Below are 15,287 nucleotides of genomic sequence, written 5' to 3' on the forward strand. Positions count from 1 at the left end.
GGTCAGTGGCATTTCAGGAATAGAACTGAGGTATCCTGACTCCTAGGTAAGTGCTCTGTCCACTAGCTCATGCTACTTCCTAATGCTATTAAATATTCTTAAACTACAAAAGACATTAGAACAAAGTACATCTTGTGGTACTGTCTGTTTTACTTACTAAATCACAGTTTGTTCACAATAGCTTTTTGACTCATAAATTCAGATTAGCAAATCTCTGCTTTAATTTGCATGTTACTAAGAATCCTAGAACTACAGGGTTGGCAATAGGACATGCTGATGGGTGAACTGAGCAAACCTAAAATGTAAGTTAAGAGAGAAAACAGCGTAGAACACTGATGCCATTTTAGTCAGTTTTCTGTCCATATCTGCTTTGTAAGTAGCATGCCGTGGGCTGCATTTGGGGAAGCTGTTCTCCATCACTCCTGAGATAACATACAACTGAGAGGGCCATTTCTCTCATTTACGTGTGGGCAAGAGAGGGAACAGAAGTGACATGAGTGATATTTGTGCTGGTCAAAGTTAGTGGGGGGTTATTGTTCCATTTTTAGAATTGCATGAATTCTTATGCGTCTCTAGAAGAATAGACCCCGGACACAATGATGTCATCTAATTCGAACAAATCACTGCGATTTATAATGTGAACTGACTGCCTAGCTTAGAGGTATGAATTTTATGCTATGAAGTCAGAATGTAACTGGGTATGGATACAGTACAACTTCATGTCAAACTGACAGAGACAAGCCCACTTTGAACTAAACTAGGCTCGTCTTAAATACGTTATCTTATAATTTCTTCTCACACAACCTACACTCTTTACACATGCCTAAATGTCCATGCCACACTAGCTGTTCTTTCTGAGGGTGACTGGGCTATGTTTTCTCTCTGGAATCTGTTTTTATCAGGAAAATGGATTGCCATGGAAGGCTTTGCGTATGCTACACTGCAGCCTGTCCTGGCCGTGAGTGAGAGCAAGAATGAAAATTGAGGGTTAAATATTAGTTGGGGCAGATTATAGTAATAGTCTACATTGCTGGGATTTGGTGTGAAGTTTCTTCCATGTGTGTTTTGACCTTCAAGTCCTGGTGTCAGATACACTAACACACCTTGGCAGGTGTCTTGTAAGGGGAAAAATGGGTTAAATGTAAATTAAAACCACCACATTCTGTGGGGAAGGGGCACTCTTGGGTCTTCTGTGTCTGAACTTGGATATAAATGTTCGCTCAGCTGCTTGACTGGAATTCTCAATGACACTTTCTCATTTCAGGATATGAGGGATATAGTTACGGCTATGGATACGGTCAAGATAACTCTGGCAATTATGGGTATGGTATGGCCACTTCAAACGCTTGGGAAATGCCTAATTCAGACGCAGACCCTAACGCTTCCACTGGCACCGATGCTGTTATAGCAAAAATGAACCAGCGCTTAGATATGGTGTCTCATCTAGAAACGGACACAATGCAAGGAGGACATTATGGCTCAGGTGGAGACAGGTGAGTCTAGAGATCAAGATGAAAAGATTCAGTACCAGACAGGTTAGTGTCTTTTCCTGAAGGAACTGCTACTCTAAACTTTGCTATCAGAGTTGCCACCTCTCACTTCTTTCTCATTTTGACCTCATTCTCACTTTGTCTTCACATTTTGGTTTTCAAGAGGAATAGATAGATAAAGGGAATTGGTTTAGCTGGATTTTCCTTCTTTTTGTTTATATTTTTGAAATAAGTCATTTGTATCTCAGTTTGAGTAGTGAAGTCTTAATAGTCTGGTTACAGGTACTTGAATGGTGATGCAGTCTTTACAGTAGTAGAAGGATATGTTTAACTTGGAAAAAAGAATCCTCTCACAGTTTTAAACTGGAGATGAATAAAGAAGAGATTCCTTAATATTTCTATATCTGGGAGCCTGCTGATGTATTTCATTTCTATAGCATTGCCACAACATTCATTTGCCTGTGTCCCTCATTTGATTTTAAGCTTAACTGTTAATCTAGAAGTGACATTTTTGTTCCAGGTTTGGGCTGCTGGTTGGGAATACAGTACAGATGTCCAGAAAAGATCAAGTGAGGTTTTGACCATGTTTTAAATCTGAAGTATATGCAGTACTAATAAGGACTGTTCACTTAACAAAGATTTTCTCATGTTAAATTTCAAAATGAGTTTATATTCAAAATTTAATACTTCTACAACACTGTTGTTCGTTCTCGGTTTATGTGAAATATTAATTCATCCCAGCAAATCCATTTGAGTATTTTTACATCTGAGTATTTTGCTTATGTACAAGTATCGATTTGAACAATATCAGGTTTACATCTATGTAGAGGAGACATCTATATTTTGTAGAGAACTTGAAGTTTGTTTGCTACTGTTCAAATACTAAGTATGCAGAGATATTGTCAAAATAGCTTTAAACTAAATTCCATATAATGTAAGCAAACCAGAACCTCTTCTCTAGAATAAAAGCATAGCTTGTTAGTAGTAAGAAATGTCCTGCAAGAGACTTTTATACATTATTATCCTTTTATGTTGGAGTGCATTCTGGTTTGTTTGCAGTCGTCTGTTGTTGCATCTGTACTTTGTTTTAACTAACCAAGTTTAAAACTATAAAAAGTTTATCACAAGAACTTGTGATATGTTTAACAAAAGTATAATTCAATAGTAATGACTTTTGAATATTGCAAAATTTCTACATGTTTATGGAATAGAGGACAAATGTACAGTAGGCTTCACAAAGTTTTTAGGAATTACTCCTCTGAAGTCTTGCATCAAATAGATTTTGGTGGAGTATTCTGTTTTAAAAGCACTCATGTAAAGTACATCAGAGTTGTTTGGTTTTTTTTAAATCTATCCTGGGGAAAAAATATTTGATGATAGCAGCCTCTTTAATCTAGTAGACAAAGGTAAACAAGTTGAAACTAGACACATCTTAGACTGAAATTGAGATGCAGATTTTCAACAGTGATGGTATTTAACCATTGGAACAACTTACCAAGGGTAAAACGTTTAAATCAAGATTAGATATTTTTTTAAGAGATGCTGTAGGGAAGTTCTTTGGCCTGTTATACTTGAGAGAATAGATGATTACACTGATATCTTCTGGCTTCATCTATGAATCTGTAGCTCTCTTGTAGGGAGTGGAAAGGACTGTTGCAAGGCAGTAGGTGAATAGTTTAATTGACTAAACTCTTGAGTTCTAATTTCATAAGATGAGAACTTCGAATTTGATGTTCCAGCCCTTGTCCATTATTCAGACACCACACAATTGGGATCTTCTGCTCCAAGCCCCAAACACTGGGCAAGATACCATGCCTAGTTCTGTCACGATAGATGATACTGGGCTTGTAACCCAGCCCTGTTAACAGATTCTAGCTCTTGCTGGAGAAAAGATATCAAATATCCAGAGTGAATGTAGTAAACCATTTAAGGGACAAAAGGATGAAATTAGTGGTTTAGAAAACCTCAGTTTTTAGCCTTCAGTCTCATTTCCTAAAAAGCAGAGTGTGGGGAGGGCTATTCAGTTGCTGCAGTTGAAAGCTCTGGCTTACTGTAAATGGGCACATGTATCTTTACCATCTGAGGATTTTTGGTGATTGCTAGTCTGGATGATTCTTCTCATATCAGTAGATGGAATGGCTTTTTTTGGGAGGGGGGGGGCGGGCTTTGAAGTTAGTGTTTCCTTCTCCAGCCATTGTTTCCTTCCAATTTCCTTGCTTTCAAGTCCTTGCCATAGAGCATAACTACTGGGGGTTGTGCCCCAGTGGTCAGTGCTAGTTTGACATTTGTGTTCTTGCTTCCTTGTGTAATGTGTGAACCTATTTGTGTTCTGTCTTGTTGGGTGTAGATTTCCCTCACACTCTGGCTCATCTGGAAAAGTAGCATGTGATCATGAAGAGTGTGGAGCCTTCCCTTAAACTTTGGTATATCATCTTTGCTGCAAATTGAGTCTGTCAGCCACTGCATAAGATGTACAGAGGCACTACTTTAGATATTACAGAATTTAAGTCTAAAACTCCTCTGCTGGTTTTGTATTTTTCTTCTGAAACTGTCCTGGGTAAAAACTGGTTTTGTGGAAACTACAGTGACCAGCAATAACTCTAAAGTCATGTCTACATGGGAAAGTTGACTGGGTAAAAACCCTTCCCAAGAGACACAAGCTAAATCAAGAAAAGGCACTCTTATACCAGAATAAATGCCCACATGAGGTTTTACCAGTATGACTGTTGTCTTAAATTCACACCATGCATCATATGCAGAAACTTTGTTGTGTAGACAAGGCCTAAATTGAGCCGTTCCTCCTAACAATTCAGAACAGAGTGGGGGAAGAGAAGCAGGACTATTACTTTGTGGCCTAACTAGCTCTGCATTTGTTCTTAACTATTTGGATTGTTCAGTTTGACTTAAGCATAGCTAAATAGAGGGCGGGTGGTGAATGTATTACATTGAAATTGGAAAATCTGAATGTCTGCACAGTTGAAAATCCACAGCTGCCGCTAACTGAGGTACCTTTGCTCAGCTTGGGAACTTTTCTTTTTAAAAAAGATCAGTGTGTGACACAGTAATTTTCACAGAAATTGAAGATTAGTTTGGTGTGGCCTTCCTGGCACTTTAGGCATATGTAAATCTGACTAGGTATCTGTGGTCCTTCAGTGATGGACTGAGGTTGAACTGAATCCCTGCCACTTCTTGCCATTCTATTTATGCCCTTCTCCCACTGCTGTATCACACGGAAAAACTCCCATGTTGAGTGAAACCTCAGAGCCTTTTTTGATATAAATGAGACGAACATTTCTGTTGTTTTTGTTTAATCTTTCTCCTGCCATTTCTCGGCAGGCTGTAATGTGGTGCCGTATATGCTACTGACTGGATTCCTTGCTTGCTGTGCGACTCTTGCAGGTATAATACATATGAGTCCTACGACTCAAGGTCTTCACTGAACGACCGTGATCTATACAGATCCGGCTATGATTACAGTGAGGCTGAACATGACACCGAAAATGCCTATGAAGGTTGCTATGACAGCTTCTATGGGAACCACAGGGACCAGTACCAGAACAGAGCATGGGACAACTTTGGCCAGCGGGGTCAGAACTGGGTCAGAGACGGGCGAAATAACAGACCCATGGCATCTTCATATTCCGGGCACATGGGCGGACAGTGGAATGAGCCGCCACAGCCAATGGGAGGGCGGGGCCATGGCCCCCACGGCTCCTCTAGGCTCCCATCCCTCTTCTCCCACAACATTATCCCAGAACTCAGCATGTTCCAGGGAATGCGAGGTTTCTCTGGAAACATGCGCTTTGGAGGAGGCGGCATGAAACAACGAATGAGGAGAAACTGGAAAATGTGGGACGCAGACTTTAAAGTAAGTACCTGTGCAATCCTCTCCCACCCATTTACCTCATATAGAGACTGTTCACTTCCCAACAAACTACAATGTCCAGCTCTGAGTGCACAGGGCCCTATTCTCTGAAATACCATACTTAGTTTCCACAGTGTAATTTGTACCTCTGTGCATTATTTGCTTGGCATTGTGGTGTTTTCTAAATGGTTTGAAGAGGCCACGTTCATTCATAGTGCAGTCTTAGCATCCAGAATGTTTAACCTTGATGCTCTTATTGTAAAGCTAGGAAAGTAAATGTGCTATAGTTTTGTGGTTTAATCTGATATGCTGAAGGAAGGTTGCTTTGAAGGACTGTGCCAAATGTTATCTGTATTGATTGACTTTGCCTGTCTGAAGCATAACTGTGTTTTCTGGGAAGTTTAGTTCAATATAAAGCCCTTTTAAGGTGGCTTCATGCAGACATATTTGCTGCTGGCAGGGGATGGTGTCAGCATGTACATTTGGGGACTGATATTTTCCTTTCTAGTCACAGAAAAAGAAAATCAAGAAGGACCCTACCTCTAAGAAGAGAAAACAGACTGACAGCACTGATGAACCTGATAGCAAGGCAGCAAAAACTGATGGCTCTGACAACTCCGACTCTGAGAATGGTAAGAACCTCTTCGGTGACTCCTAATGAGTTATCTCTTAGTCATATGACGTTATCAGAGTGCCTTGTTTCAGGTAGTAATTGACTCTGACATTTCAATTTCTCTTGAATATTTAATTTGGTGGTAAAATTGTTAATACCATTCTTTGCTGAGCTACCCAGCTGTTACTTTTTGTATGGTGACCATTTGTGATGTGCTTTTCAGAGGAAGGGACTGAAGGAGAAGCAGCAGAGAAGGAGGGCTCCAAAGCTGTAAGTGAAACTGACACTTGTAATTCACAGTAAAAACCATAATGCTTGAGGGAAGTGGATAAGTGGCCATGTAACTAGAGCTGAGGGCAGAATGTTGTGGTGGCAGCATTAAAAACTAAATGAATCTTCCTGCAGTGAGAGTGGGAACTATTTCTTACCTTTCAGTGGTAAAGAACTGGGATTGGTGAGGAGGAGGGTGATTGGATCCTCATGTAAGAAAGCTTGAAGGTTGTAAATCCTCCCGAGATTACTTATTTTGTATTGCAGTAATACCTGCAGGCCCCAAGAGAGAATGATTGGAGCACTGTACAGATGCATAGCAAGGCACAGGCCCTGCTCCAAAGAGCTGAAAATGTGTGACTAGAGAATTTATGAAAATGATTAGGAATAGGAGGAGGAAACCTAGAAATCAACAGTGTGGTGTACTGTTGCCAACCCGCAGGCTAAATATGTTCCTCACACAGGGAACCCTGCTATCTGAAGTCAGGAGGGAGTCTCTTTGGGGAGCAGGATGGTTAAGAGATGTAAAACTAGTATGCACTCACTTTCTCCAAGACAAAAATTATAGGTAGGGATTGCTGATAACCTCTTGAAATTGTATTTTAGGAGGGTGAAGATGAAGAAGGAAAAGATTCTGAGAAAGGTGAGTCTGAATGTAATTTTTTTAAAAGCATTCTTGGGAAATGAGCCAAGAACTTCTTTATCAAGGGATGTGCTAAGGCTCTTCAGACATTACACTTCTGTACGGCATAAACGTTCTGCCAATAAAGGACTCTGCTGTGGAAGAAATGGCTCGAAGTAATAGTCTGTTGACTGACTTGGTTCAGGCACTGTCTTGCTCCTTTTGTTCTCTGAGGTGTAACTTGTACACATATCTAAAAGTGGTGGATTATGATGATCTGAGTTAAAGCTCTAATCTTTCAGCACTCTAAAGCTTGCACTGGTTTCTGTACACAGTACGTAATCCCTAATGGATATCTATCTGTTGACACACTGCTAGGCCTGGAATACTAGGGGATGTTACAAGTCATGATTGAGGTGCTTTAGGAAACATAGGGAAATCCAGCACAGTATCTGGTGACTGCCTGGCTCCTAGCCAGTGCTATAGGTCTCGTGAGATTTATAGTGTGTGTCTCTGCTATGAAGAAGAGGGGTCCCATGCACAAGGTAGGGTGATTAGTGGTTATGGTGCTAGCCTGGAACTTGAGAGACTTGGGTTCAAATCTTGCTTTGCCACAGGCATGTGACCTTGGGTAAGTGTTTGTTTCTCTTACTCTGTTCCTCATTTGTAATAACAGAATAAAGTATTTCCCTGTCTGATAGGGGTGTTAAAAGATTGTGAGGCATTCAGATACTATAGGAATGGGGCTCTATAAGTACCTTAGAGAAATACTAGTTGGTTAGAGGTTTCAGAAACAATGAAGAGTCCGCGTGGCACCTTAGAGACTATAACACTTATTTGGGCATAATCTTTTGTGGGCTATGACCCATTTCATCAGATGCATGGAGTGGAAAATACAGTAGACAGGTATAAATACACAGCCCATGAAAAGACGGGAGTTGCCTTACTGAGTGGAGGGTCAGTGCTAATGAGGCCAATTCAATTAGGGTGGATGTGGCCATATCTACCATGATTGAATTGGCCTCATTAGCATTACAAAAAGTAATTTTCCCTTCTTGTCAACTGTTGGAAATGGGCCACATCCACCCTAATTGAATTGGCCTCGTTAGCACTGACCCCCCCCACCCGCCACACACTGTGATAAGGCAACTCCCATCTTTTCATGGGCTGTGTATTTATACCTGCCTACTGTATTTTCCAATCCATGCATCTGAGGAAGTGAGTTATAGCCCACAAAAGCTTATGCCCAAATAAATGTGTTAGTCTCTAAGGTGTCACAAAGACTCCTTGTTGTTTTAGTTGGTTAGAGCAGAGTCCATGGGATAGTTTGATGTGCCAACACTGTTGTAGCAGCTGGGGAGAGGGTTGCTTAGAGAAGCATGGTGACCTCTCACCAGAAGACGAACCTATCTAAATAGAAACCTGATAGCACAGTATCTAACTTGCAGTTATCATCAGTGGAATGTGATGGCAGCAGTATAAAAACCATATAAGAAGCCTTGGCTGGGAAACCAAAGGGGTCCTTGGGTACCATTCCACTATAACAGTGGAAGCTACTTCCTCGTTTTGAAAAAATTGGGATTTTTTCATAGGAGGAATTCAGTTCTTATTTCACTGCCAACCTTCATCTCTTGTGTGCCATGTGCACAGAAGCCAAAGGGGTGAGAGTGGTTGCCTCTTAAAACTGTCTAAAATGGGCCATCTTTTCTCCATAAACCCAGGGACTTTATATCACCATCAGAAATGATAGGTTAGGAAACTGTATCAGAAGAGGTATTCTCTCACCATCCTGCCCAAGTTCAGCCTTTCTGAAGTCTGGGCCAGAATGTGATGGGACATCAGTTAATAGACTAGCAATGCTCTTTTTAATTGGCCAACAGCAGGAATTGTTAAGGGAGCAGCTCTTTCCAACACTTCACTATGACTGACCCATATAGCTCAGAGATGACAGTTAAGTTGGCTACTAAACTTGTCTAGGTGAATCCTCTTAATCAGTTTGTGTTCACAAATAGTGCCCTGAAACACAACCTGCTTTATACATCTAGGTGCTTTAACAATTCAAGAAGAGATCAGTCAAATCAAGCGCAAATTGCAGGCAGGCAAGAAAACTCAAGAGAGGCAGAAAAAGAGGCATCGGGATCGCATGGTAGAAAGGTACATCTTCCTCTTCCAGTGACACAGTATACATCCTGTCTGAGCATTTTGGAAGGATTGCCTAATGTATAGAACATGGGCCTCGGCATCTGGGTTCTGGCTTTTGTCCCTGGCTCTGCCACTGACTTTTTTTGTAAAAACCAAGAGTAGTTTCCTGAACTTCTCTGTACCAGTCTCTCCATCTGTAAAATTGGCTTAACACCTCATAGGGAGCTGGAAAGGCAAAAGTACAAATGACTGTTAGCTAATTATAAAATGGAGAACTCTAATCAATACCTCCTCCTCTGTGAATGATACTGCTGAGACCACTGTTGGAATATTGTGTCCAGTTCTGGTGTTCACTTCTTCTTTAAAAAAATAGATATATATATATATAATATAGTACATATATATTATATATATATATATATATATATACTGGAAAATTGGGGAGGGTTCAGAGAAATGTCAAAAGAGTAATTCACAGACTGGAAACCTGCCTTACGATGTGGCTTAGCCTTAAATTTGGTAAACTAAATAGGTGGACTGAGAAAGTCCTCGCTAAGCCCTTAGTTACCTACACAGGGAGCTCTCTGACCGTAGGGCTCTTTAATCTAATAGACCAAGGCATAATGAGATCCAGTGGCTGGAAGCTGAAACTTGAGAAGTTCACATGAAGTAAGTTGCACAACTTTAACATTGAAGATAATTAACCATTGGAGCAACTTACAGGCTGTGATGGATTCTACATTATGAAAAAAAAATCTCTAAATCAAGACAGACATCCTTCTTAAAATCCTCTCTAGCTGTCCCATAAATTATTGGGGTTGGTGTAGGAATTACTGCAATTCTTTGCCCTTGGTTATACAAGATGTCAGACTAATTGCTGCTAATGGTCCTTTCTGGCCTTAAAATCTGTATTAAAACCTGTAGGAAGGATGTGACCATTCAACCCAGATATAAGACTTGTCCTCTTGAATGAGCTATGCTCTTTTTTAATTGTACCCCTAAGTACTAGTAGGAAATGACTAGTATCCTCAAGTTGAGGAGGAGCCTGGAATGGAATCCTGGGGCTTGGGGTTTGATTTCTCACTTGGTTCTAACTTTGTCTTGGTAGGATTCAGTTTGTTTGTTCACTGTGCAAATATCGGACCTTCTATGAGGATGAGATGAATGTACATCTGGAAAGCAAATTCCACAAGGAGCATTTCAAATTTGTTGGAACAAAACTGCCTCAGCAGACAGCTGACTTCCTCCAGGTGAATCTGTTGGTTAAGTTTCCCATTACTTTGGGCTAAACAGTGCACCTTTATTTCATGTTGGTTGTCAGAGACCTACAAAAAAAAAACAAAAAAAAAACAAAACATTGATAGTTGGATGTGAATGGATAGTTCAAATAGTCAAGACTATGAAAACTTAGGTGTGAAACTACTACTACGGGTGTAATTAGAGCACAGGACTGGACATCAGGATCTTAGTTCTTATTCCCAGCTCTATGCCAACTGCACTGTGACTTTGATTATATTACTTACCCTCTGCACTTTACCATCTATAAAGTGCAGACAGTCCTTGACTACCTTCAAGAGAACAGAGCTGGGTTAAGGGGCTGCAAAGGTCTTGAAATGCCCTGTTGAAAGGCACAGCTGCAGTGTAGAATAAGTACAATGCATGCTGTGCTTTGCGTTTTTGAAGTCCACATTTAATGGTCAGATGTACAGCTGAAGTTAATACCAAATATTTTTGTACAATACAGGATTATGTTGCTAACAAAACAAAAAAAACCGAAGAACGCCGTAAAGCAATTGAAGACATTAATGCTGTTATTCAACAGATCTATAAAGACCAAGATCTTACCCAAGGTAAGAGCAAGTCTCCCTGCATCTTCATGGTTTGTTTCTTTGTGAAGCTATCTTAATGTGCAACTTCCTTCAGAAAATGGGAAGAACAAAAGCCATTATGAAGTTCCTATTTTGTGGGGTCTGAGTTTTTAAGATGTGCACAGTTCACAAGTAAAGCATCGTTAAAGCTATCCTGAGATCCGAGAATCAAACGAGATTATTTCCTTTCTTTTGTTACCAGTAAAGGTTTAGCAAAGCACGTTACGTTCTTGGAACCTGTACAACCTAATTGTTGTTGCCAGTCAGTCCCACTAAGACTGATAAACAGGAAGAAATAGAAGTTTCTCTACAGTGCCAACAGGAGTAAAGTATTCTTGTAACTTAAATCATCTGATCCTATTCAGGAATGGAGTGTCCTGTTGAGGCACCTTTTTATTGCATAGTAAACTTCCAGAATGGAACTATGGTTTTAAAAGCTTCTCATGGAAAACTGAAATATTGATCAGAAATGTGTATGTAGCTGGTGGTTCTTCAGCAGTACTACTTTGTGCAAGATGAGAAGTCTTTTCCTGTATTTATGCTCTAATATTTTTCTTGCATGCTGTAGTAATTTGCTCTTATTTTGGAGAACTCTAAATTCACATAAGAATAATCAGCAGATGAATATACAGGAGCCTTATTTCTCATGTTAGAGCAGGGGTCGGCAACCTTTCAGAAGTGGTGTGCTGGGTCTTCATTTATTCACTCTAATTTAAGGTTTTGCGTGCCAGTAATACATTTTAACATTTTTAGAAGGTCCTCCTGTAAGTCTATATTATATAACTAAACTATTGTATGTAAAGTAAACAAGGGTTTCAAAATGTTTAAGAAGCTTCATTTAAAATTAAATTAAAATGCTGATCTTACACTGCCAGCCTGCTCAGCTCTCTGCCAGCCTGGAGTTCTGTTCACCTAGGCCGGCAGCCAGGGTCCCAGACCTGGTGGGGCGTGGTGTCAGGGCAGAAGGCTGGGTGTGGGGTGGGGACAGGGGTCAGGGCTCTGGGGTGTGGGGGGGGTGCAGGGCAGAAAGCTTGGGTGTGTGGGTTGCTTACAGGGTTCAGGGGTGCAGGGCAGAGGGGTGAGGGCAGAAGGCTGGGTGTGTGTGGGGGGGGTTCAGGGGTCAAGACAACGGGGGGTGCAGGGCAGAAGGCTGGGTGTGTGGGGGGGGGGTTCAGGGATCAGGGCAGAGGGTGGGGTGCTCTGCTTGTGGGGGTGCTCCCAGCCCCCTGCATGAACCGCTCCCGTCCCTACCTCTTCTCTGCCTCCTCTATTGAGCAGCGAGCACGCTGCCACTCTGCCCCCGCAAGGGCTATCAGCTGATCAGCGCCGGGAAGGAGAAGAGATGGGGCAGGAAAGCAGCATGCTGGGGGAAGAAGCGGGGGAGGGGGGAAGCTTGGCTGCCACAGGACCAAGCTACCTCCTGCCCCTGCAGGGGAGAGCAGTGGGTGGAGGGGCTGAGTGGGGCTGGGACTGGGGCAGGGTTCCACTCAAAATCGGCTTGAGTGCCATGTTTGGCTCGCATCCTGTAGGTTGCTGACCCCGTGTTAGAGTAAAATATAGACATTAGTTAAATGGAAAGTCATATCCTCTTTCTAGGAGAGATGGCACTGAGGTGTGTCAATAGCAGGTAACATAGTACACTGGCACTCAACCTTTCCAGACTACTGTATCCCTTTCAGGAGTCTGATTTTTGTCTTGTGTACTCCCAAAGTTTCACCTCACTTTAAAAACTACTTACTTACAAAATCAGACATTTTAAAAAAAGTGTCATGGGACACTATTACTGAAAAATTGTTTACTTTCTCATTTTTACCATATCATAAAATCAATTGGAATATAAATATTATACTTGTCAGTGTATAGAGTACAGAGCAGTATAAACAAGTCATTGTACATACTGACTTTGCTAATGCTTTTTATAAAACTAGGCAAATAGATGAGTTGATGGTACCCCCTGGAAGACCTCTGCGTACCCCCAGGGCTACACATGCCCCTGGTTGAGAACCACTGATGTAGGACACAATTGTGTCCTACAAGCTAGCTTGGAGATCAACTAGCTGGAAACATTTTGCATGCTATAGTCAATGCACTGATGCAGCAGTGACCACCAGCATTCATCTTTGAGGTGTACAGCCATACTCTGGGCCTCAGGTCTGTTAGACTTTGGCTATGCAATGCTCCCCCTCATCCTTATTGATCAAGACTGAGCATCACATTGTAGGAAACCAGTCTCCAGGGGTGCATGAGTGTATTAAAGATAAGTGAACTCACAGAAAAAGCTGCAAAACTCCCTGAAGTGTGATGTGGCCACCACAACTCAAGTTAGATGAACAAAGCTCTTGTCTCTCCTCAGATATTGGCATGGAACACTTTATTAAAAAGGTGGAGGCTGCTCACTGTGCTGCATGTGACCTCTTCATCCCAATGCAGTATGGAATTATCCAGAAGCACCTGAAGTCCCTTGACCACAACCACAACCGCAGAGTAAGCGTGCAGCTGGTTAAGTGTGTATGTATATATAAATGCCAATGTACCACTACAGCTGGCTGGGCAGATATGGAGATCACCTTATCCCTGCATTGTAAATCCAGGTTTCAGGGTTTTGTTTTGCTTAATAAAAGAAGCTGCTGAATGCTAAAAACTGGATATGATTGCAGTCATACAGCCTATGAGTTATATGGGAAAATGGAACCTAAGGACTAGCCTTATTAAAGCTTTCTGCAGTAGTGGTCTCTATATGATAACAGCTCATAGTTGTGATACTGCAATGTGGTGGTCTATTGTAGAATACTGATCTTCACTCTTGTAAGAGGTCAGCAGAAAAGTAATCTCTTCATATAGTGAGGAACAGCGGTGTAACATGCTAGCAGGATCCCATATCTTCTGCAACCTATTGGCTGTAGAATCCATCCTCTGATGATTTGATTCTTCTGGTTTTAAAGAGAACATCACATGTATAAATAGCCTTCCTATATCTAAAACAGATAATCTGAGCCGATGGCTCTGAATTGTCCCATACATCTAAAGAAGGTGTTGATTCTGAAGCCCAATGACTATTTAAATATTAGCACTAAAGCACATTAGCAATGAAATGGCTACCAATTAATGCAGTGCCCGATATTGAGGGTGCAATGGGGTAGCTGAGTGCCTTGGAAGCCACTGGCAGCAGAAGAGTTGTTTGGGTGCTCCATGTCCCTCCACTATGTATGCTTTTTTAGAATGCTCATGTTACCTCTATCCCCTGCCCACAAGAGGATTGAAAGATGAGATTCCCTCCCCAGGGCCAAAAAAGCCACACTTGGCACCAAGGGAAAGATGGGATGTAAAGTCACATATGCCCATTACCTCTAAAGCTGTGCATTGTCAATACGAATTCTGGAGCATGCTGAAAACTAAATTTGGTGGGGTGGTAGATGGTGGCAGATAGGAAACTTGGTTGTGTCACACATCTAGAGTCATTCAGCATGTCTGCAATAACTGAAACGTGTGGCTAGAACAGCGGTTCTCAAACTTGAGCAACCTGAGGACCCCCATTTTGATTTAAAATATTTTACACACACACCCCCCAAGCCAGCTTCTAATTTTCCCTGGGGGTGCTCAACCCCTGCTCAGCCCAAGGCCTCAACCTTGCCCCACCTCCTTCCGCCGCTGCCTCCCCTGAGCACGCCCCATCTCCACTCCTCCCCCTCCCTCCCAGTGCCTTCTGCACGCCGCTGAACAGCTGTTCTGTGGCATGCAGGAGGCACTGGGAGGGAGAGGGAGGATTTGCTTAGCGGGCCCAGTGGCCCCAGTTATGACTCGCAGACCCCCTGGAGTACCCTCTCGGACTTCAGTTTGAGAACCACTGGGCTAGAAGGAACTACTGAAGTGTTACATGACTCAGTTCAAAACTTAACTTTGGTTTCTTTAAATACTCCTGTTCCCTTTAGGCCATGATGGAGCAGTCCAAGAAATCATCTTTAGTAGTTGCAAGAAGTATTCTCAATAACAAACTGATCAGCAAGAAATTGGAGCGGTATTTGAAGGTAAATACCTGCAAATCAGCTTTGAGTTGGATTGAGCAGGGAGCCATGAAGCTTCTGCACTGCAGAATTTTTTGGACTAGCTGCATTTTGCTGACTAAGTTTATTGCTAGCTAATTCTCAGGCTGAAGTTCCAAAGTACTTTCCCAATTCAATGTCAGATCCCTAAGGGTTGGCTGAGTGGTGTTCAAGGACTTGCATAGTATGTATGACTAGCTTCCTCATCTCTACTGTGTCCCACCTTTAATGTTGCTCCTAACTCCTGAATGAACAGGGATAGGCTCTTCCTTTAAGATTTTCCGTATCATCATCATCATCATCATCATCACGTTCCTATTAAGCCTCTGAAGTTTAGGGCACTCTTCCACTCCTGTCTGTTTCTGGCAAGTCGTTCA

General features: G+C 41.8%; 1 protein-coding gene across 3 annotated transcripts in view; it reads left to right on the forward strand.

Annotated features, from left to right (window-relative positions):
• Positions 1-15,287, forward strand: part of AKAP8L (A-kinase anchoring protein 8 like) — a 44,123-nt gene that overhangs the window by 19,682 nt on the left and 9,154 nt on the right. For all 3 annotated transcript variants that reach the window (XM_032765336.2, XM_075060971.1, XM_075060970.1), the window contains 10 exons: positions 1,265-1,493; positions 4,890-5,358; positions 5,864-5,987; positions 6,192-6,238; positions 6,845-6,881; positions 8,906-9,014; positions 10,111-10,252; positions 10,747-10,852; positions 13,224-13,354; positions 14,800-14,895. In XM_032765336.2, coding sequence (XP_032621227.1) covers positions 1,265-1,493; positions 4,890-5,358; positions 5,864-5,987; positions 6,192-6,238; positions 6,845-6,881; positions 8,906-9,014; positions 10,111-10,252; positions 10,747-10,852; positions 13,224-13,354; positions 14,800-14,895 — 1,490 coding nt within the window. The remainder of the gene's footprint in view (positions 1-1,264; positions 1,494-4,889; positions 5,359-5,863; positions 5,988-6,191; positions 6,239-6,844; positions 6,882-8,905; positions 9,015-10,110; positions 10,253-10,746; positions 10,853-13,223; positions 13,355-14,799; positions 14,896-15,287) is intronic.

Source organism: Chelonoidis abingdonii, chromosome 26 (genome assembly GCF_003597395.2).
Source record: "Chelonoidis abingdonii isolate Lonesome George chromosome 26, CheloAbing_2.0, whole genome shotgun sequence".
Classification (NCBI taxonomy): Eukaryota; Metazoa; Chordata; order Testudines; family Testudinidae; genus Chelonoidis; species Chelonoidis abingdonii.